The sequence below is a fragment of the Stegastes partitus genome, unplaced genomic scaffold (genome assembly GCF_000690725.1).
Source record: "Stegastes partitus isolate 25-593 unplaced genomic scaffold, Stegastes_partitus-1.0.2 Scaffold539, whole genome shotgun sequence".
Lineage (NCBI taxonomy): Eukaryota > Metazoa > Chordata > Actinopteri > Pomacentridae > Stegastes > Stegastes partitus.
In genome coordinates, this window is record NW_007578270.1 from 135,984 (window position 1) to 158,079 (window position 22,096).

Genomic DNA, 22,096 nt, shown 5'->3' on the forward strand with positions numbered 1-22,096 from the left:
TGGAGGAGGTGATCGGAGGAGGTGGTCGGAGGAGGTGATTGGAGGAGGTGATTGGAGGAGGTGATCGGAGGAGGTGATCGGAGGAGGTGATTGGAGGAGGTGGTCGGTGATGCTGCATCACGGAGGGAACAGATAGAAACAGCAGGTTGTATATTTTGTTCACTTTTCTGCTCAGCGTGTTCGTCGGTGAGCTTTAGAGGTCTCATCTAGTCTGACTGGTCCGCTCTGAATCACAGTTTGCGTTTCTTGAAAGCACAAAACCTCACATGGCGTAAACCATTTGATGTACCAACATCACAGCAACATCAGAAACTGTTCCTTACGTTCTAGTTAAAGTGCTCTCTTACCTTTTGTCATCTTCAGGGCTCAGGCTGGCTGAATCACCGGGAGTCTTTTCTGTTTGGCTGCTTCTGTTTTTATTCTTATTTTTATTCATGTGTCGTTTTACAATATTCCTAAGAGTGTGTGCACTGCGACCTAATGTCCCCAGACGGATAAATGACATATACGCAGGGTTAGGGTTATATTACATAGATCTGTGTATATCGGATTGATTACGGCATCTGTTTTCTGACTACGACCAACAGCCAACTGCATCCATGAGCATCTTGCTGGTAGCTAGACAACAGAGAGGAAGCGTTTCAAACACTCTGTCAGAGTGTTCAGGCTCTGGAGAGGGAATGATCAGAAAACATCATCTGTCTGCTGACCCACAGAGCAGATCTGTGTGGAGATCCCAGATTTGGTTAGCGCTGAAGGCGGATGTGTCTTTAATAAACATCTTAAAGGGCATACAGTCTGCTTCCTAAAATTAGAAAAGCATCATAAAAAGAACCAAACGTTGCTGCTCGCCGCGCTGACGTGTCTTTCTGATGATCTGTGAGCTTCAGTGAGATCATGTGTTTTTGTGACAGAATGCATGAACACATCCGCCCTGCTGCTTGTCTGCTGCTTCTTCTACATTTTCTGGTCACAAGCTGAAGGATTCTTGTGAACTGTGCCAGAGGTCTGCGTGCTGTTTCCGTGTGTCTTTCAAAAATTGTCTGTTCGCTTCGACTTTAACCGTCGGTGCTCGTTGCCCTGCTCGGTCTGGTTGTGTATCTGTGCAGCTTTGCCTGAGTTCTCCAGCTATCCAGCTGCCAGCCCATCAGCTCATGGAAACCCTGGAGGAGTCCCTGCTGTGAGGATAATTGAAGCCTTGGTGGTATTTTGAGGTTGTGCTCGTGTACTTTGTCGACTCTATTAAAGCTAATTTTCTGTGCTTCTCCAGCTGAGAACATTTCTCCCAGAGTGTTGTTAGTTTTACTCTTTTCTCTTTAATGCCTTGTTTTGGCATTACAAGTCATTCAGTTGTGGTTGGCAGGGCTCATCTTCTGGGGAACTACGGATAACAGCAAGGATCTTACTGCTTCATGTATTATTCCTGAATATTACTACATTTGAATATGTGGTTGCATGTTTCGTGGTCCTCTCATGAGTCCAGGGATTCACATCTTGATGCTGGATTAGTGAAGGACCAACTAACGGAGATGCTGGAATACGCCTCCACACACATGAAGTCGGCTCTTTGTTCTATTCTCAGGTGTCTGTGTTCATGTCTTTGTCTGTACTATTCAGATTCCAAGGTCTCTCAGCTACACGACCGACGAGAGTACAACCCTGATGTCTGTTCATGGATTGTGTGATCTTTCACAGAGGAAGCAGAGAAACTGGAGCTTCAGATGGTTTCCTGGAAACAAACATTAAGGCTTTTGATTGTTTTGTCTCAAGGTTTCCCCAGAGATAAAAGTGATAAATTAAGATCTTGTATTTTGTGGAACCATTAGAACATTCACCTGCATTAACGCGACAGTTAGCCACAGCTGCTGACCTGATGTGCTGCTAGTAGGAGGATGGCTGAGGACGGATGGTGTGTTTGTGAAGCTCGTCTCTGGGAAACATGTTTCCTCCAACAAGTCAATAGCATGTTGCCCCTTGGTTATGGCACTAATCACAGGTCAAACTCCATCCATCCATCATCTCTACACCTTAATCCTCACCAGGGTCATGGGGGGTGGAGTCTATCCCAGCTGACTCAGGGTGAAGGCAGGTTCACCTGGACAGGTAACCAGTCTATCACAGGGCTACACTTAGAGACAGACAACCAAGCACACTCACATTCACACCTACGGACAATTTACAATCACCAATTAACCTCAGCATGTTTCTGGACTGTGGGAGGAAGCCGGAGAACCCGGAGAGAACCCACGCTGCACGGGGAGAACATGGAGACTCCACGCAGGAAGATCCCGGGTGTCCTCACCGCCACCTTGCAGCTCTCTGGAACAACACAGATAAAAGCCTGAAATGTTATTTCTCATCATGTTGTAATTCAGACTGACTGATTATGGGTGAGCTGAAATAGGAAAAAAAACATGAAACTGTTGTAAAAAGTCCCGTCTTTCTGCACACATGAACTCCAGAACTCTGCTCTACTATGATCAGACTATCCAGCTATGGTCCGACTGCAGCACAGAACGAGGTCCCGCTGTTTTGTTGCTCCCCACCCACCACATTTATCCTCTTCTATAAAATAAAATTCAAGTTGAAGGTGCATTGTTTTGTACATACTGGAGCGTCCAGAGAGCATTACAAGTGTTGCAGAAGCACTGGAGCAGAGGATCGCTGCACAAAGGAACTACATCACCTCTGTGGTGGCGGCTAAATCTAAACCACATTCAGCTTTAGATTTGTAACTTATGTCAAGTCTTTTTAAGGCACTACTTGTGACTTGGACCCATTATTTTTACCACTCAGTTTAACTCCCCTACAGTCTCTTCCATGGCAGGAGCAAAGCAAAAGCACTGAGAAATGCACAAACCAGAACCAGAGCAGTTTCCACTACTCTTGTTAAACAAGTGGCAGCAGACGACAACAAGAAGCAGACGTGCATCTGCAGAGCTCTCCGCTCTGTGTTTGTACCTGAATCTGTTAGTTTGGGTTTTCATGGAGTTTGCTTGCTGATTTTCAGTACGCCAGTTTTCTTTGGCTTTGCTAGCGTATGTATAAGTTGTAAGTCTGCGTCAGTGCGGCTTGTGTTCGATGAAAAGCTGCGACGCACCAAACTGTCATTAGGGTGAAATGTTTCTGCCTGAGAAAAGGAAAAATAATTGTTTTGATGGTGCTGGATAGTGACTAATATTGAGTTATTATTTCTTATTTCATGGGCTGTTTGGGATATTTGTGGTAATTCTTATAATAAAGGGGAAAAGGATGCTGGTTACCATAGCAACCACAGAAGCTTTGTTGCTCTGACAGCCCAACAAATAATCTGCTCATTTGTTCAGCTCTATTTCCAACCATTGCCAGCTGAGCAGCCATGATTTTTAATTTTATTTTTATTTTTTCAAGAAGCCACTTTGCTGTTGGCTTAGGCGGGATGTAGACAGACATCTGTGGGACGCAAAGTGTTGCCTCCAAGCAGCAACGTCTGCATCATATGAAGGAGACAGAAGGTTTCCAAACTGCCCTGAATCCTTCAGCCATCCAGGGAGAGAAGGGCAGGTAGGACCAATACAGCCGATAAAAGCCTCAGTTTCACGTGTGCAGGAGGCACAGTTTTCCTGGCATGACAAGGTTGCAAACAGAAAAAGACGAGCAGGAGCGCCGGCCAACAGCTACTGATGTGGTGAGCACAGAGGGTCAACAGGTTTCTAATTATAGCCCAGCTGAGGACTAAATTAAGAGCAGTTGTGCAGGAACAGTTGGTCAGGTGACTGGAGGCTAACGGGCAGGTGAGGAAACAAAACGAGTCCTGGGGGAGACAGGAGTCTGTTCATGTGTCACAGCAGCACAAGGAAAGAATTCAAACATGTGATTTAGTGACGTTAGACCTGAAATAACCTTCAGTGCCGACTGGAAATCAGTACAATGATTTAACAGCATCGATCGATGAAGGGCAGAGCCACAGAGGACGGTGAAGGCAGTCAAACAGAGATTCATAAGAGACACGGAGAAGAGAAAACGAAGCCAAACAAAGATGGTTCACAAATGACATCCAGAGTAAAGTGTTAGAACGACAGCTGAGCAGCCGGAGACACACAAAGTAGTGAACTGAGGAATGTCATTACGCTATGTTTAAATATCTACATCTTTCTTCTGGGGCTGCTGGTGGAGCGGTGGTTAGCACCGTGGCCTCGCAGCCAGAAGGTCGTAGGTTCCCGTCCCAGTGAGGACACCCGGGATCTTCCTGCGTGGAGTCTCCATGTTCTCCCCGTGCAGCGTGGGTTCTCTCCGGGTTCTCCGGCTTCCTCCCACAGTCCACAAACATGCTGAGGTTAATTGGTGATTGTAAATTGTCCGTAGGTGTGAATGTGAGTGTGCTTGGTTGTCTGTCTCTAAGTGTAGCCCTGTGATAGACTGGTTACCTGTCCAGGTGAACCTGCCTTCACCCTGAGTCAGCTGGGATAGACTCCGCCCCCCATGACCCTAGTGAGGATTAAGGTGTAGAGATGATGGATGGATAGATCTTTCTTCTGTGCTAGACGAGATGAAAGCAGCACAGCCAATGACACTGACTGTTGGATTTCTACCGTCTGTCTCTTGTGTTCAGCCTCATCGCTAAGCAACCGCAGCGCTGGGCGTTCACAGGTGAGACTTTGTGTCCTGGAGGACGGGAGGGACGGCCGGTGAGCTCAGGCAGTCTCATGAGGACAGTGATGATCACATTCATCGCTGCTGTTGTGTGATCATTGGTGAAACACGGCAGATTGCACAGATGTGAGACGTGATTTGTTTTCCTAAATTCAACAGGAGAAAACAGCACAAAACCAAAACGCAGTCGTCTGACAGCAGGAGGAACTCACTGCTGCAAACAAAAGGCTTCCTCATCCAGTGTCAGCAAACATACGGGTTAGTGTATTTAAAAATGAAATCTCCAGTAACTCTGCAGCACGTCATTCTGAAGCTGTCCTCCTGGTTGGAGGAGGTGATCAAACATCTGCACAAACACACTGTGGCAGAACCTGCTCACAACCAACAAGCACGGATTTAATACCACGAAACAGCAGCCACACTCATGCATTATTTATTGTGTGGTATCCGGACAGGAGCACCTGCAGAACGAAGTGAAGACGTTTTAATCCTGATCGGTGCTGCTCGATAAGCTCAGGACCTTCTGTCATGAATATATCCAGATAAAGCATGAATGTTTGACTTTACCGCTACGTTCAGGTGTAGCGGGAGGTGAAGCGACATGAGCCCGTCTGTGATCCAAACCGTCAGAACAGGGACACACTGTCAGAGAACCGAAGCACATCGAAGTCCTGCCTCGTGACTTCCTCGGTGACGTCGGCTGATGACGGAATTTTTAATTAAAAATGGAGATCGCTCACATTGCCTGAGTTGGCAGCAACAGATGATGTTTTTTTTTGTTGTTCTGCAGGAATTGAATTTAGTCTTGTCAACCGTCTCAGGTTCATACATTTATAGCAACAGCCTGAGCAAAGTGCTTCCAAATGAGAAATAGCATCGACATCACGAATAAATCCAGACAGTTTAAATATTTAGGTGAAGACCCTACATGGTTGAGTATGAATTTGTCTGAGCAATTTAAACTTTCAGGATTAAATCCCTACAAAAAAAATGTATAAAACAAACTTTATCTGAATGTGATTAAACCTTAAACAGGATTGGCGAGAATGGAGATGACTCATTCAGACCTGAAACAGAAATATACATGACAACAACAAACCCGAGGATTCCCTAAAAGCATGCTTTCATTTTTGTTATTTTGCACTTTTACGTGTACTTGAATTAATGTTTTCTTATTTGTACTTGTGACTGTGGAGGGGAATGACGGTCAGGGTGAGGGTCAAGGCGGAGACAGAACAGGACGACTGATAAAAACAGACGCAAAACGCAATCCAGCACTAGACAGCAGGAAGAGGAGATGGACATTCAGACCCAAACATCACCAATCTATGGAGACCCCCACATCCACCGTGTCCAGGTTGACGCCAGATGAAGGTCTCGTGTGACTTCCGAGACTAAAAGAATCTAAGAGGCTTAGAAACGAGCGCTGAAGCTACCAATGACCTACATTTTAGTTTATGATTGTGAAGCTGCACGTGCTGCACAGCAGGCATCACCGCTAACAGCATCATCAGAACAGGAAACTCTTAATCGCCTTTTCCCTCCATTCCTGCTCCCTTCCTGTTCCCCTAAACCTCACTTACTGTCAACATCCCGTCTAAACGAGCAGAAACAACGGCTGCTGAGAATAGCAGCGTGCTGACACACGGCGGCCGGCCGCAGAGTTATGGGCCAGGTGTCGGCCTGAGAGCGGAGCAGCTGTGCACGGCACACGCTAACGTGATCAGGACACGCCGAGCACGCCATGGCTCACGTCCGTAATCAGGCTGTTTGTGTGATAATGTGGAGTGATATGGATCAGACGTCTAAATTGAACTGACTCACATGTGGAGGTTGCTAAAATTACAGAGTTAAAAATGCAAAAGCAGATTCATCCGTCAGACAGAAAACAGACGAGGATGTAACTGGAGTGACCCTGTAACCCTGTAACCCTCACCTGCAGCTTCTTGTCAACGCGCCGTCCATTTTAATTAATAAATTCTAATCATTGTGGTTTTCTGATCGTGTCTCTGCTTCCCAGTATTAAAGGAGCTCACACTCAGATGTGAGCCCGTCTTTGTAGGAACACTTTGGATCTGCACATTACTCACGGCCCGTCCTGTGAATTCACACACAGGCGCTAATCACTGCAGCACCCTTGTTGTGTCGTGGGCGGCAAACAAACGTGTGCGCCGCTAATCACAACGTTTCCTCTCGCAAATCAAAGCAAGTGATTTGACTGATTCAGTCAACGAGCTGCACAATCATCCTGTGATCCTTTGCAGGGCAACCAGGAGACCATCATGAACCCAATCAGCTCCACAATGCAGTTAAAATGCGTAACTTCCAGCTCGCTCTACTCGTGTCATTAACCTTCTCAGAGGAGCCAGTGGAGATGCTTTACCGCACCAGAACCAGAACCAGAACCAGCTGCTTCGCAGCGAGATGACCCTGGACTCCACAAAGCTTGTGTATGTGTGACTTGATGATTTACATTTATTCCTGCCTAAAAACACACCTTTACCCTTACATGTGGTGCTCTGGGACTTGCTTTGTGTCATCCTGATGTGACCTGGTAAACTGAACAAAACCTGGACCACACACAGACGCACAAATGTACAAATCTGAACTCATCGTGAGTCCGTCTACATGATGTGCATACCAGAATAACAGGGACAAGGTTCCCTGGTTGCTATAGGAACGTCCTCACCTCACAGCTGATTAGAAATCTCTTTGATGATGAAGTGGTTTTCTGTGCAGCGAACGCACACATCTGTCCAGATGAGTGTGTGGATGGGCTTGACCTGCACAGACTGGTAAGGAACAGAGTTTGCTGCAAGGCACACAGTTAATGCCGCTGACTGCCGTCTCACAGCATCTTCATTTAAATGTTTATACACATTTTTGTTCATGTGTTTTGAAGGATGTGGTGAACAGCTGTTGGAAATGGGGCAGCGACTGTGTAGCTGGAAAGTTGAGCCGCGGCAGCAGAGCCTCATCCAACACGCCAGATGGTCCGAGTGTGTGTTTGTCGTCCGCCGTGACTTTGTTAGTCGGGATATGTGTTTGTGCGTTACTCTCGCTCCTGTATTTTATTTACAATTTACAATTTCATTTAGCTTTAATCCAAAGCGACGTACATCTGAGATTAGATCACATTCGTACGACAGAGCTGCCATGCAAGGTGCTGCCTGCCATTGGGAGCAACTTCGGGTTCAGTGTCTTGCCCAAGGACACTTGGACTGTGGAGGGGCGGGGCATTAGAGGCCAACCCGCTCTACCACCGGAGCCACAGCTGCCCCGAGCAGCTACATCCAAGTTAGAGAGTCACACGTAGACAATTTATAAAAAAATACATAAAAAATGACGACACGAGGCCGTGCTGGTGAAACCTGCTTAAAGCGTCAAACACATCTCAGAGAGTCGATCTGACCAACAGTACAGAGGTGAATAGGGTGGCAAATTATCCTTCTTTCAACGTGCAGATCTCTCAGAGAAGCACAGCGTTCATGTTATAAACTACTCCCTGGGAACGTGTGTGTCATTGGAGCTGTAGGATTCAGCTGTAGCGCCCCCTGCTGTGCTCATGTGTTTGTTGCATTCAAATAACTACTGCGCTTTTTCATGCATCTTTCCCATAAAGTGACCACGGACCGGTTGTTTTCCTCCTCTGAGACACTGATAGCATCCTTTACTGGTGGAGGATCACATAGATCATCCTGCTACATCCGATTCAGCGACTGGAGCAAACCTGCATCACCGCTGTTCCCGGATATCTGCTGTGTTGTTGTACTGAAGCAGCAGAAAACAGCTTCTGTCTATCAGCGTAAACTAGCAAATGTCACCTATTGAAAGCAGTTCCTGCCACAAAGATGCAGAAAACTGGGTGCTTGTGAATAAACAAGTGGAGTGCAGCTTCCAGGAGAGCAGCTGTGACTGTGGGAGATTATACACAAAGAACCCAGAGTCAGGAATTAATTGGAACAAATCCATTTTTATAAAGCGCATGAACCGATTCTGGCAATCTTCACCTTGTATGACCGTCCTGTCGGATTTCTGTAAATACTTTACCTCCACATATGTTTTAAATGTGTGTTTTCTGCCTGGCTGGTGGACGTCGTGGTGCCGGTTGGTGCCGGTTGGTGCCATGAGTGCAGCTGGTCAGCAGCATGGGTCCTCCTCGCTCCCACTCCGGTCTGCTGCTCTGCTCAGCGGGCTGCACTGCCCTCCAGTTGGTGTTTTTTCTCATGTCCTAATGTGCAGTAATGCAACTTTTTCAAGAGCTGCCTTCAGCACCTGATTCTGTTTTTTTATCGCAGCATTCGTGTCTCCATGTAACCGAACAAAGACAAAGAAAACACTGTGACCTTGTGTCTGGATGTGGAAGGTGAAGCTCAAGCAGGCGTTCACTCCCTCCCAGAGTCATGGACGCTGCTCTCGTAAAACCTAACTGGCCGAGTGCCTGTGAAGATCATGTGTTAGTGTGAGAGGAGGCAGTAGAGTCTTCCTGCAGCTGTCCTAAGTTCTGCATGTCATGTTTTTGCAGCTGACTGTGTTTAATTTAATGCCTTGACTTGTGTAGATGAACGTGAAAAACAAACATTAACTGTTTCAGTGTCATTTGCCAACATGAGACACAACTTTTAAATCTTAGCACGTCACTTTTAAGGACATTTCACGTGCCGTCTTAATGCATTTTCAGTTTTTGGTGCCGTTTTGTCACCACATCAGACGAGATTGTGGTGATTGTGTTTCTCGTCCTGTGTTTGCAGGATCAGCAGGTTCGTTCCCCGGTCGGCCTCAGCACGCGGCGGCCACGTCGCTTCAGTTGTTTTAAAAGCCGCTGTGCTGCACCAGGCTGCCAGAAACAGAAAGGTGGTGCAGACAGGAGACACACCTGTGTTACCAAGACGAGATCAAATTCATTCACTGTTTAACGAACTGCAGCGTGACCAGGCTGCTATTTTGTCGACGCTATTTAAGCCACTTGCAGCCATTTGACAAGCAGAGATCACTTTCACGGTCTTATCCATTCTTTAAAGACTTCAGTGTCCTGACCCCTCCAAGTACAGCAGCTGTTTATCTGGTGTGTTTGTGAAAGAAGCTCTGCAGTCATGACGCTGTCCGATAGGAGCTGTGTTCCTAAAACATACATTTTTTATGTCAGGTGCTGATCTCGGGGATTTTTCAGATGCTGAATGAGGAAACTGCTCTGGTTGAATAAACGACCACATCATAGACAAACTGTGAAACTATGAGGATGTGAAGCGATATCTGCGTCTGTGGTCTGTGCTTTGCTTGGCACGCTGTTTGTTTTCTTCTGTGAAGCAGTTCAACAAGTCAGTCATGCTCGTCCTCAGAGCTTCCCTTTGGGAGTTTTGCCAGTTACCTGTCTTGCTTTTTGTGGCTGTTGTTTGTGTTTAGTCCAACACGTTAGCTTGAGTTTGTAGAAGGAGGAAGACTTGATCGAACACTGTCACCTTTGAGAAGCGTCGTATTTCTTGACTGCTGACTACAGAGAAGACGAGAGCTGCGACACTCAACATGTTCCTCAGAATTCTGCTGATTTTCTCCGGAGCGTTTTGCGTCTGTGCAGAAAGTGAGTACGGCTTTTTCCCTGTAGCTGTTGCATCTTTAAATTTGCCTCTAAACTGACACATATGCAAGTTTATTTACACGTTTTTTAATGAATTCGCTGGTAATGTTTTGAACAGTACACTTTTTTTTTTCTTTTTCCAGAAAGTCTTGAGTTGTGTCACGTCTTTGGATGCTATGATTCAAGTGACACTCAACTGTGCACGACGCTGGACGATGACGAAGTCTACTACGCAGACTTTAAAAAAGAGATTCTTATTTGGGATAGTAAAATACCTTCAAGTTTTCATGTTCCCTGGGCTTACAAATATGCACTGAAATACCGAACTATGTGTAAAGGTGACATGCAAAGATGGAAAACAGACAAGTCGATCATAAAGAAGAAGAGTGAGTGATATTTAACCTGATGCCAGTCACTGTTCAGATGTGATATTCTAAACATCTAGCACCATTTTATTTCAAATAGAAAGCTAAATATATGGTTTAACCCTCAGAGCCTCCAGATATCATCATGTACTCCAGAGATGAGGTGGTAAAGGAGGAAGATAACACCCTCATCTGCTTCATCAACAACTTCTTCCCTCCCAAAATCAACATCACGTGGACCAAGAATGACATAGAATTAACAGAGGAAGAGCCTTTCATTACATTTTTACCCAATCCTGACGGGACGTTCCATTTTTTCTCCCGTCTGGACTTCACCCCGACAGACGGAGACATTTACAGCTGCACGGTGGAGCACGAAGCGCTGGAGACGCCTCAGACCAAGTTTTGGGGTGAGAACAAAGAAACATCTTGAAATGTAGAAACTACAATTGTAGGTCGATTTGAGATTTAAAGGTTTTTCATTTCAGATTGACACCTTTTTCTCCCGTCCTCTGCAGAAGTTGAGATCGAGGAAGCCAGCAGTGGTCCAGCCATCTTCTGTGGCCTCGGCCTGACTCTGGGAGTTCTGGGAGTTGTTGGAGGAACATTCCTCTTTGTGAAAGGAAACCATTATCAGGGCGTCCTGGAGCCTTCTGGTTGACACGTGGGACACATCCAGACTGGCTTTGTGTTTGCTGGCAGTTTGTTTTGGTGCCACTTTCTCCCGTCTCTTGCTTGCTGATATCAGTCTGTCAGGAATGAAGGTTTTTCTTTATAGTTTGTGTTGTCACTTGTTTATCTGTTTTGCTTTGTGAATCCATAACTCACAATAAATACATGATTTATATTTTCCAGTTGTGTCACTGTTGCTTGTTTGGAGGAGTGTATGAATCATATATTGTGCGTGAACAACCAGTAAAGGTTGAAGCTTCGCCTCATTCCTGCAGTGATTATAACTTTTGCCCAGAACAAAGGGCGGGGCTTCAGCTGAGCAACAGGGCGGGTGCATTCCTTCATTTTGCTGGCATGTCAGGATAGCTGCGTTTATCTGTGAGCACATAAATGTGAGCACAACAGAGGAGGCTTGTTCCTGTTCACCGGTAAACATGCACATTTATCATTTCATCTTTTGTGCGGTTTTCTCTCTCTGCAGTCCAGGTGAGTTGCATCACTCTTCTATTTAAATGTTTCAATGAAATGTGGAGTTTCAGGCAAAACTATAGAAATTGATGTGATATTAATACGTTTGTCTTTTTTGTCACAGTTTTCTCAGATGAAGATTTTTACCAGTCCAGAGCTTGTTGCACATTCAGTGGTTCACACTATGATGACATGGAATATACACTTAAATTTGCTTTTAACGACAACCTTATGATGGAGTTCAACAGCACGAGAGGCAACTGGACGGGATTCACACCCTATTCAGTTATGGTTGCACACACCTGGAGTAGTGATCCCTTTGACGCAGTTGTAAGAGCGGTGGAGAAGAAGCTGTTGTGTGAAGACAACTTAGGCCTCATCCAAGACTTCGGTAGGAGAGCGTTGTTTTAATTGTTTTTTTGTGCTGTGACACACGTACAGAGCCTTTCTACAGCAGACGACTGAACAGAAACAAGCTGCTTTAGCATTAATGACGGGGCCGAGCGTCACTGGGCTCACAGGGAGCTACATGGAGCAGAGCCGGTGTTTGTGTTAGGCAGTCACATCGTCTGGCATGAGTGTGATCAACGGCCATGTTTGTTTTTGTATAAAGTTGAACTTTTTTTCCAGCTGTTCTTGGATCTGCACCGACCATCAGGCTGAAGGCAGTGAAGCAGCCGCCCATGCTCGTGTGCAGCGCTTATAACTTTTACCCGAAAGAAATCGAAGTGACGTGGTGGCGACACGGACAGAAAGTGACCACAGGGATCAGTTACTCTGAAGCGCTGGCTGATGGGGAGTTCTACTACCAGATCCATTCCTACCTGGAGGTCACCCCGACTCTTGGAGACAACATCTCCTGCATGGTGGAACACCACAGCCTCTCTGAGCCGGTGGTCGTGGTCTGGGGTAAGACCTGTACTGGGATGCACAGCATACACAGTATGAGCAAACGCCAGATGATCAACAGAAGCATGTGTTTGTCTCTGTTTCAGACCCGTCCCTGCCGGTGGCACAACGGGCTCAGATCGCTGTCGGACTGTGTGGACTCATGCTTGGTTTGGCTGTTTTCATCTGTGGACTCATTTACTACCAGAAAAAGCCTGCTGCCTACGTCAGTGTCGGCCACGGTGAGGACATGACAGGAAATGAAACATGGAAGTGTTGAACGTTTTGCCTCTGTAACGTGTTGTTGTTGTGGTGGTTTTACCAGGACGGGTGATGATTCCTGTGGAACACCTGCCTGCAGGTGGAGCCACGTTGCAGCCTGACATCGCAGCCCCGGATGAAGCACACACATGGAAATGAAAGCTATGTGTTGTGATTGTTGGTACATTTAAGACCAGTTGTTCCTAAACACATGTATTTGCAGAGGTGCTGGTTCCAGTTAGCCGGTTAAGCCTCCATTAGATGTATGAATGACATGTTCAACAACAACCAAATAAAGCTTCAGTTTATATGAAGGAAAGTCTGTCTCTTTGATTGGTTATTGGCATGCTGAGCCAACCTCCAGCTGCCGGACACGCATACAAATAAATCTCATCTTTTTTACTGTATTTTCTTTCAGTATTTCTTTTGCATTATACGGGTGGTAAATGTGATTTAGAGAGAAGTGATGATTGTTTGATAGGATTTATTCAAGGCACATGATGACTGAGAGGGCAGCAATGACGTTAATGAAGGTGACCCTATGAAATCAAATGATCATTATTATTTAATTGTATTAAATCAGGACAACACTTCAAATGCAACAGTCTGGTTTTCAGACGCTTTTAAACAGACAACGTTATGAAATAAAACATGACATTATGAAATAAAAGCGACATTACGCAGTCAGAAGAATCAGCAAAGTCATTTTGGAAAATACCGTCATAAAATAAAATCCGACTTCTCACATTTATTGCTGTAAACAAACAACATTTAACCAAATGAGTTGGATTTTAATCATTCCAGTCATTCCACAAAGTGTTCATTTCAATCTTTTACACATCTCCTTATTTCATGATGTGTTTTATTATTTTATTGATCATTTAAAAAAAACAAACAAAACAAAACATTGAAAGTCGACTACAGAGTGAAGTCGGTACGAGGAAGTTACAACTCTGACAGACACAAGGTCGGCAGGTTCTTGCTGTGTTTGTGTGATTTCAGTCCGATTACTCAGTTTTTAAAGTACTTTCAACTTTAGTCCAGTTTATCAGCAAGAGATTGGGCGTTTATAGTTGTTTAGTTCAGTGGATTATACACAGGCTGCAGGTGGATCAGTGGTTAGCACCGTGGCCTCACAGCTAGAAGGTCGCCGGTTTGTGTCCCGGTGAGGACACCCGGGATCTTCCTGCGTGGAGTCTCCATGTTCTCCCCGTGCAGCGTGGGTTCTCTCCGGGTTCTCCGGCTTCCTCCCACAGTCCAGAAACATGCTGAGGTTAATTGGTGATTGTAAATTGTCCGTAGGTGTGAATGTGAGTGTGCTTGGTTGTCTGTCTCTAAGTGTAGCCCTGTGATAGACTGGTTACCTGTCCAGGTGAACCTGCCTTCACCCTGAGTCAGCTGGGATAGACTCCACCCCCCATGACCCTAGTGAGGGTTAAGGTGTAGAGATGATGGATGGATGGATTCTACACTCTTTGGTCACTTTACTAGCTACACTTTGTAGTACCGGGTCGGGCCCCCTTTTCCCCTCAGAACTGCCTTTGTTCTTCTGTGCAGAGCTTCTACACGGTTCTAGAAACATTCCTCAGAGACTTTGGTCCATATTGACATGACAGCATCACGGTGCAGATCTCCCGTTGCACCGTGTCCCAAAGCGACTCAGTTGGATTGAGACCTGGTGCCGTTGGAGGACAGTGAACGCATCACAGGAAGGATCCAAAGTGAGCTAGAAAAATATCACAGCACCAGCAGCCTGGACCGCTGGGGCACTGGATCCATGTTTTCGTCTCTGACCCTGTTGTCAGCTGAAATGAAGAGTCATCAGACCAACGGTTTTGGTGAACTGCAGCCTGAGCTTCTGTTCTTAGCGGACAGCAGCTCATGTGGTCTTCTGCTGCTTCATCTGTTTCGATGTGCCTTCAGAGACGGTCCAGGTGTTACTGGAGATGCCTTTCTGTCTGGTTCTCCTCTGACCTCTGGCATCAACAAGGCACAGAGAGCTGCTGCTACTGGATGGCTTCTCTTTTTCAGACTGGTCTCCATAAAGGCTGGACGTGGTTGTTTGACAGAGTCCCAGCAGATCAGCACCCATCTGGAACCAACAGTAAAAATGTCACATGTGAAGTCACTGAAATCAACTTCCTTCCACATTTCGATGCTCAGTTTGAACTTCAGCAGGTCGTCTTGACCATGAAATCCTCCCCATCTATCACCTCATACAGTGACTGCAGGAGCTCCTCTGACAGCAACCTGCTCGGACTCGGCGTCTCGGCGCGATTATTACGTCACTGCTGTCGCTCAATTCAAATGTATGAGGCTGGATGGTGATGACGGTTTCTCCTGGGTGAGGGTCGGACACCAGCGTCCTTCCTTCTGTCCACGTGTCCACTGACTCATTAGAACGCTCACAGGACGAGCTTCATCGGTGAACACAGGCGTTGATCTGACGCTGCATCACCGTTTCCCTGCCGACATGAAGCATCATTTAACGTATTTGCTAGTCTGACCCTCAGAGCCTCCAGAAATCATCGTCTACCCCAGAGAGGAGGACAGTACTGTCGTCTCCCCCTCCCACCACCACCATCAACATCATGTGGACGAGAATAATGAATTAATTTAAGAAGTGCTTAGCGAGCCCTGAAGGGACGTGTTCTGTCCAGTCTGGACCTCGTCCCAGTGGAACCGACGTGTGGACGTGAAGCTCTGGAGGTAAAAAGAAGAAGAAGAATCACTGAATGTCTTTGTTTTAAATTTAAAGGTGAGACCGTTGAACTCTTGTGTTGAGCTGAGACGATGAACACCATCACGGGTCCAACCCTCTATCTGGGATCTGCCTCGACTTCTTGGAGCTGCCACAGGATCTTCTTCTTACTGGAGGAAGACGGTGTTGATGAACATCTGCAGTTTACTGTGTTTAATGTCCAGGGAGGGATTTAAACATGAACGTTTGCCTGTAAAGTGAGAACATGTTGTTTGTGCTGTGATGAGGTGACTCTCTGCAGACTCTCGTGTTGAACAGATGTCATCATTCACTTCTGTGAGCCTCCGTATGTCATCCTGTCATGCTTCCAGTAAGCACATCTGAGTAAATCTGACGTTGTTTTTTATTCATTCGAGCACCATATGTGAATCAGTTTGGAGGCTCTCTGTGTGTTTTGCAGTCAGCATTTATTTGCAGTGAGTTAACATGAGCGAACAAATGAGTTTATTCTGAGTCGACTGCCAACAAACAGATTCACAGTTAAACTTAGTGAACAGTAACAAGCAAACATGGGAGCTGGGAAAAGAAAAAATCTGCTTTTTTCCCTTCATTTTGCATAAAAAAGTTATTATTCATGTGCCAACTACAACGCTATGTGGTGAAGTTTCCCAAATAACGTTTTCCCAGAAGCATCGGTTCCTGCTGGCAGCTCCGTGACGCCGTTTGAACATCCAGCCAGTCTGGAGTTTCAAAGCAAAACACATTTGTTTGTACGTGCTGCTGTGTTGCCGTTGATCTCCTTTTCTGTTCCAAATATATTAACTTGATGTTTAAACATCACTGAAACACAAGTTGTCACACAGCGGCGCCGCTCCTGGTCGTCAGGTTGACCTTTTAAATCAGACGGATTTATTTCCTTGTAGCCAAACGCTCATAAATCCTCGGTGGCAGCGAAGCTTGTTTTGTGGGTTTTTATTCACATAAAAACATTCACTTTGTCTGCTCTCAGTCTGGGGGAGCGGTGTTTACCTTGTTTGTAGTCATAGATGTGTTACTAACACGTTTCTCCTGCGTCATTGCGGAGCTGTCAGATGAGATTTATTTTCAGTTTTCAGCCTGCTGTGCTCTCAGAGGCCAGTTTAGAGGATGCAGAGGACGACATCGTGTCAACAACAAAGTGCTGATGCAGCACAACAGCAGCAGAGGAAGTTGACCGATACACACCTTCGACAGGGACGTTCACAAAGATCTGTGTAGCTGCACAGGTCTAATGAAGCTTCACACTGGTGTCAACGGATGTTTATTCTTAATTCTTCTCTGTCTGTCCCACCGTGAAAACTAGACACAACAAACAAAATGCACATTAAAAACAGACATTTGTGGATCCTTTAGTCTCTCAGTTGGCATCCTCAGGTGAAGCAGCTCAGTGAGTTATCACGCAAATGCACCAAATAACACAAACACAAACCTGTGTAATCATACAACACTATGCATGAAATACAAACCAGATAAAGACAGTTACCGACTTGCACTACGTGTCTCTGTTACACATCCATGTTGATGGTGACCCACAATGCTACTCTCTTGACCTTACCAAAAAATAGTCATGTGACCTGACTTATCAAAATAAAACTCTAAAGAACACCTCACTTTTTAACTAAACATGAATTTTAAAGTGACCTTTTTTTTTTTCTTTTTTTTTTTAACAAATTCAAGGTTTCTTTTTGGTTCCAAAAAAAATAAAAAAGCTTCGTGTGCAGAATGTGTTGGCTCCACTTGAATAAAAGTGCATCAATAAAAGAATGAGGAAATAAAAGTGTTGTGCAGCCAGAAAGGCGTCACGGCCGGAATGCAGACAAGTATTTAGATACTTATGAGATAAAACCAGCGGTACGGCGTAAAAGCACTTCTCTACAAGTGAAAGTCCCGAATACAACATCCTAGTTCATTAAAAGTAAAAGTACTCATGTTGCTGAAGGCATCACATTAGTGCTGCAGCTGGACTTTATTTTAAAAACTTTATATTATATTAATCTGTAATGAGGCTGACCGCCGCCCAGTCCTCTCTGCTCCTATGATTCCCTCTGTGGGTGGTGGGTCCGCAGGAGGGCGGGCCCACGTCGTCCTTTCGGGCTGTGCCCGGCCAGATCCGTGGGCAAAGGCCCGACCACCAGGCGCTTGCATACGGGCCCCAACCCCAGGCCTGGCTCCAGGGTGGGGCCCCGGCTGCACCATACCGGGCGACGTCTCTCTCCTTGATTTTATTCTCTCCATAGAAGTTCTTGAACTGCCCTTCGTCTGTCCCGTCACCTAGAACCTGTTTGCCATGGGTGACCCTGCCAGGGGCATGAAGCCCAGACAACATAGCTCCTAGGATCATTTGGGCACACAAACTCCCCCACCACGATAAGGTGGCAGTTCGGGGGGGAGAAAGGAGCCAGCTGAGGTGGCTCGGGCATCTTTTCCAGATGCCTCCTGGACGCCTCCCTGGGGAGGTGTTCCGGGCCCGTCCCACCGGGAGGAGGTCCCGGGGAAGACGCAGGACACGTTGGAGAGATTATGTCTCTCGACTGGCCTGGGAACGCCTAAGGGTCCCCCCGGAAGAGCTGGAGGAGGTGTGTGCTGATCGGGAAGTCTGGGCGGCTTTGCTAAGGCTGCTGCCTCCACGACCCGACTCCGGATAAGCCGGAGAAGATGGATGGATGGATGGATGGATGGATGGATGGATGGATGGATGGATGGATGGATGGATGGATAATCTGTAATGTAGCATCATTTATTTATTATTATGTGAAATTTTATATTAGTAATTAAAATCTGCAGAATAACTTCTTACAGAATGTATTTAGTTGAGTACAAAGAAAACTATGTGCTTTCAAAGTGCAGTGAAGTAAAGTAGAAAGCAGCATAACCTGGAAGAACTTGAGCAAACGATGTAGTTCGTTACACTCCACACCACAACAGACCACTTGTGACACTGATTTGTTTGTCCAAAAAGAGTTAAATGCAACAATACAGAGATTATTTTGAGTCTTTAATTTACTGTTTATGATCCTTTGTTCCAGAAAGCTTGACTGAACTGACGACGCCTCCTCTGCGTCACGTTCTCAGCTCTTTCTGCCTCCTGTTTTCCCCGAGAACAGACAAATCTTAAATATGCAAATATACCAGCTCTTTAGTTTCCCCGTCACACGGTCGGGGCTGGAGGAGGCCTGTGTGGAGGCTGGCACAGGGATTATGAGGACGCAGATAAAGATGCTGATACTGCATGTGACAACAAAACCAAGATAACACTTCTGCTCATTCCTTTCTCTCATTTCTGCCTCCTGCTCTGCTGCCCGTGCTCGCTCGCTCGTATCTCGGCCTATCTCAGCAGGGCTGTGAGGAGTACACTGTGCTCTCTCCATGCATAATAAATGAGGTGGTTTTCCCCAAGCAATCTGAAATTCAAGTTGTACCAAAACACTCCAGATGGGAACAGAGGGGACAAAAGGCTTATGTAACAGGAGGGAGGCTTGTTTATCAAACACTCAGTGAATTCTGTATCACCTGGTTCCTCAGATTCACTGTAATGTTGTGCATCACTGCATTAGTGAAGTGTTGGATCAAAGTCAGTGTCGCTGCTGTCACACCTCAACGTGCACCTCTGGGCTTTGTTCTCCACAGGGGGGCGCTGATCTCAGCCTGCCTTTCAGTTATCTTGCTCAGCACGATAATGAGCACGAGGGGCTGCAGGTGGATCAGTGGTTAGCATGTCGCCTCGCAGCTAGAAGGTCGCCGGTTGGCGTCCCGGTGAGGACACCCGGGATCTTCCTGCGTGGAGTCTCCATGTTCTCCCCGTGCAGCGTGGGTTCTCTCCGGGTTCTCCGGCTTCCTCCCACAGTCCAGAAACATGCTGAGGTTAATTGGTGATTGTAAATTGTCCGTAGGTGTGAATGTGAGTGTGCTTGGTTGTCTGTCTCTAAGTGTAGCCCTGTGATAGACTGGTTACCTGTCCAGGTGAACCTGCCTTCACCCTGAGTCAGCTGGGATAGACTCCAGCCCCCCATGACCCTGGTGAGGGTTAAGGTGTAGAGATGATGGATGAATGGATAATGAGCACGAAGTCTGGATAGCAAGACTCATTTGTTTTTATCTGTTTTGCTTTTGACTCACTACTTGTTTTTAGGCCTCAACATCAGCCTGAACATCAGCCACAAAATGTGTGTTTGAGCAAATGGATCGATTCCAGCATCAACACTGTCGGTGGACCAAGAATAGTTTGGCAGCGTTCATTCATTCGACTTCTCTCTGTCGCTGCTTGTTTCTTTCTTGCTGGTTCAGACCAGTTGCCTCGAAGGCTTCTGGGATTTGAGACTCGCATCGTTTTCTCACATCCCACAAAAATCAATCCCCAGTTGCAGACTCTAGCCGATCAGTCCCTGCACTTGAGGATCTCAGTAAATAAGTGAGACAGCATCGCAGCAGTATAACAAATGCCAAAGAAGGCTGTTTCTTTTGCACACATTTGATCTGGTTAGTTTTGCAGCTGTACAAAGACTCTCCATGACGTACCTCCATCCTGATGGTCACCTCCTACGTCTCCCAGAACTTAACATTTATGGTTTGTTTCCCTGAATGCTCTCCAGGTTTCCAACATATGAATGCATAAACATGGACACATGGTGTGAGGGTAAATCCCAGACATGACATCAACAAACACACATCCTGTAATTCACTGTCTTATTGAGCAGACGTTGGAGTTGCTTCAGTGAGTCTTTGTGTCTCATGACTATAATTTCTGCAGCCCAGTCAAGGTGAAATGTCGTCCACTGTGGCGTATTATCGGGTTTGACATCAGGAGCTGTGCGGTGCAGTTTTCTGACATAACGATCCTGTCACACCTGGCTCATACAGACAGACAGGAGGGACAGAGTCAGGGAAGTAAACCGAGAAAAGAGGCTGAAGGAGAAAGGGATGTGCACCAAGGGAAGCAGCTGTCTTCAGTCTTTTATATAACGTCTCAATTCTCCTGAACATCTTTCTTCTTTGTGCTCTTATTCCTGCTCGTAGTCTTTCTTTGATCCCGTCGCTGTGTTCCTTCATGCATGCACACAAACACAGGACTGGCTGCCAGGCGGGGAGTAAAGATGATGCACAGCGGAGCGATCCGTAGTGAGCCATCCTGACGTTATGTAATCTGTGGCTCAGTGACCTCAGACACTGCAGAGATGCAGGATGGAGAGTCGGGTGGAGAGGAGGAGAGTGAGGAAACGGGAGGCACCTGCAGCGATCGGTATTAATAAGTCTCATCCCACCACACGCCTTTAACGGGGTTTATGTAACGTGCACTTCTGCTCCTGATAAGTGGCTTTAAGGAGGAACCTCTTCAGGTGTGCTGTTGGATCCACATCGGTCCGTTTATAGCAGATTTATACAGTCGACCCTGTGAAGTTCACCCATCGTGCACCAAACATGTAGCTCTGTGCACCTGCAGTGTTTCATAAAACAACGATCCACTCAGATTCCTGACGCTGTTTCTAGCATTATTTACATTTTGCCTTAAGTTTCACTGACAAAGCACAAAGAGTTACTATGACCTACGTAAACTGTAGTTAAGGCCAGTGGAAGGACACCTGCAAAAATATCTGACCTCCTGACATGAGAGCGTACAGGATTCTTCCAACATGTACTGCACTTTGATATGTAAATACACGTGAATCCTCTAATACGCTCTGCTCTCTTACAGCAGCACAGTTTGTGTCAGCTCTTATTAAAATCAAACTCTACTCTCAGCTACAATCCAAATGGCAATTTTATTCCTAAATTAATTAAAAGAAAACACGGCCAGAATTGAAAACTTACAAGCCTGCGTGTCCCAGACTTTGGCAGGCCTTGATGAGATATGCAAAACAAATGGGCTCACGACTGAAGCTAATTAGCAGCTCTGGTCACGGTCACATGCAGGTTCGACTGGCACGTTTTAAGGACGCATATCGGCACGTCGCTGCAACACAGACTTGTGACTCAACAAAGAGTCTAGAACACCTTTAACTGTTGGTTGCGAGGAAACAGTTGAGATACAGAAAGTGCAGCCGACTGTGAGCCTCCAGGTCAGATCAGAGCTCCAGTTCCTCCTCCGACACCAAGCTGTCACTCTGAGCCTCTCTGCTGCTGCACTGAACACTCGAGTGAGGCCGTTAAATTAGGAAAGGCAATTTCCCACGCGTGCAACGGAGAATTCATTAGTGTTGAGCTGCTTTTAACACATTGCCTCCCTCAGCATCCTCCTACAAGTGTTTTTATCAAACCTTTACGGCGCGTTAACACTCACCTTCACATTCTGCTGAATCTGCACAAGTGCAGGCGGTCAGTCTGCTCAGCGAGCCAACAGTTCTGCTGAAGCTGCAGAGTGATTGCTCCTGTACTTCAGTCCTTGTGAAAAGAAAAAGGTGCAGCTTTAGAGTCTGAGAGAAGTGTTTTGCAGTGAGGAAACCTTTTTGAATGCTGCTACTTTGGGAGAAAGTGTTCATCTTAGAGGTGTCATCACTACGG

The 22,096-nt window shown here is 46.2% G+C and overlaps 2 protein-coding genes across 4 annotated transcripts; both read left to right on the forward strand.

Annotated features, from left to right (window-relative positions):
• The first annotated feature begins 10,017 nt into the window (after positions 1–10,017).
• LOC103361846 (H-2 class II histocompatibility antigen, A-Q alpha chain-like) lies at positions 10,018–11,426 on the forward strand. 2 transcript variants are annotated; one of them, XM_008288045.1, is made up of 4 exons: positions 10,018–10,210; positions 10,351–10,593; positions 10,701–10,982; positions 11,091–11,426. In XM_008288045.1, the coding sequence occupies exons 1-4, from the start codon at positions 10,156–10,158 to the stop codon at positions 11,231–11,233; spliced, it is 723 nt and encodes a 240-aa protein (XP_008286267.1). In that variant the 5' UTR covers positions 10,018–10,155; the 3' UTR covers positions 11,234–11,426. The 2 variants fall into 2 exon arrangements, with proteins under 2 accessions (XP_008286267.1, XP_008286268.1); XM_008288046.1 differs by having other exon boundaries at positions 10,351–10,545.
• A 210-nt stretch (positions 11,427–11,636) lies between these two features.
• On the forward strand, positions 11,637–13,180 carry LOC103361847 (class II histocompatibility antigen, B-L beta chain-like). Of its 2 annotated transcripts, none has more exons than XM_008288047.1 (5): positions 11,637–11,730; positions 11,837–12,103; positions 12,343–12,621; positions 12,708–12,842; positions 12,926–13,180. In XM_008288047.1, the coding sequence occupies exons 1-5, from the start codon at positions 11,679–11,681 to the stop codon at positions 13,018–13,020; spliced, it is 828 nt and encodes a 275-aa protein (XP_008286269.1). In that variant the 5' UTR covers positions 11,637–11,678; the 3' UTR covers positions 13,021–13,180. The 2 variants fall into 2 exon arrangements, with proteins under 2 accessions (XP_008286269.1, XP_008286270.1); XM_008288048.1 differs by having other exon boundaries at positions 11,685–11,730; positions 11,953–12,103.
• The last annotated feature ends 8,916 nt before the right edge of the window (positions 13,181–22,096 follow it).

Excerpts from the sequence above, each read along its gene's own strand:
- LOC103361846 (XM_008288045.1), top strand. The coding sequence starts at position 10,156 with ATGTTCCTCAGAATTCTGCTGATTTTCTCCGGAGCGTTTTGCGTCTGT. Across the intron at positions 10,594-10,700 it reads GTCGATCATAAAGAAGAAGA|AGCCTCCAGATATCATCATG; the intron begins GTGAGTGATATT and ends TTTAACCCTCAG. Across the intron at positions 10,983-11,090 it reads GCCTCAGACCAAGTTTTGGG|AAGTTGAGATCGAGGAAGCC; the intron begins GTGAGAACAAAG and ends CGTCCTCTGCAG.
- LOC103361847 (XM_008288047.1), top strand. The coding sequence starts at position 11,679 with ATGCACATTTATCATTTCATCTTTTGTGCGGTTTTCTCTCTCTGCAGT. Across the intron at positions 11,731-11,836 it reads TTTCTCTCTCTGCAGTCCAG|TTTTCTCAGATGAAGATTTT; the intron begins GTGAGTTGCATC and ends TTTTTGTCACAG. Across the intron at positions 12,104-12,342 it reads AGGCCTCATCCAAGACTTCG|CTGTTCTTGGATCTGCACCG; the intron begins GTAGGAGAGCGT and ends CTTTTTTTCCAG.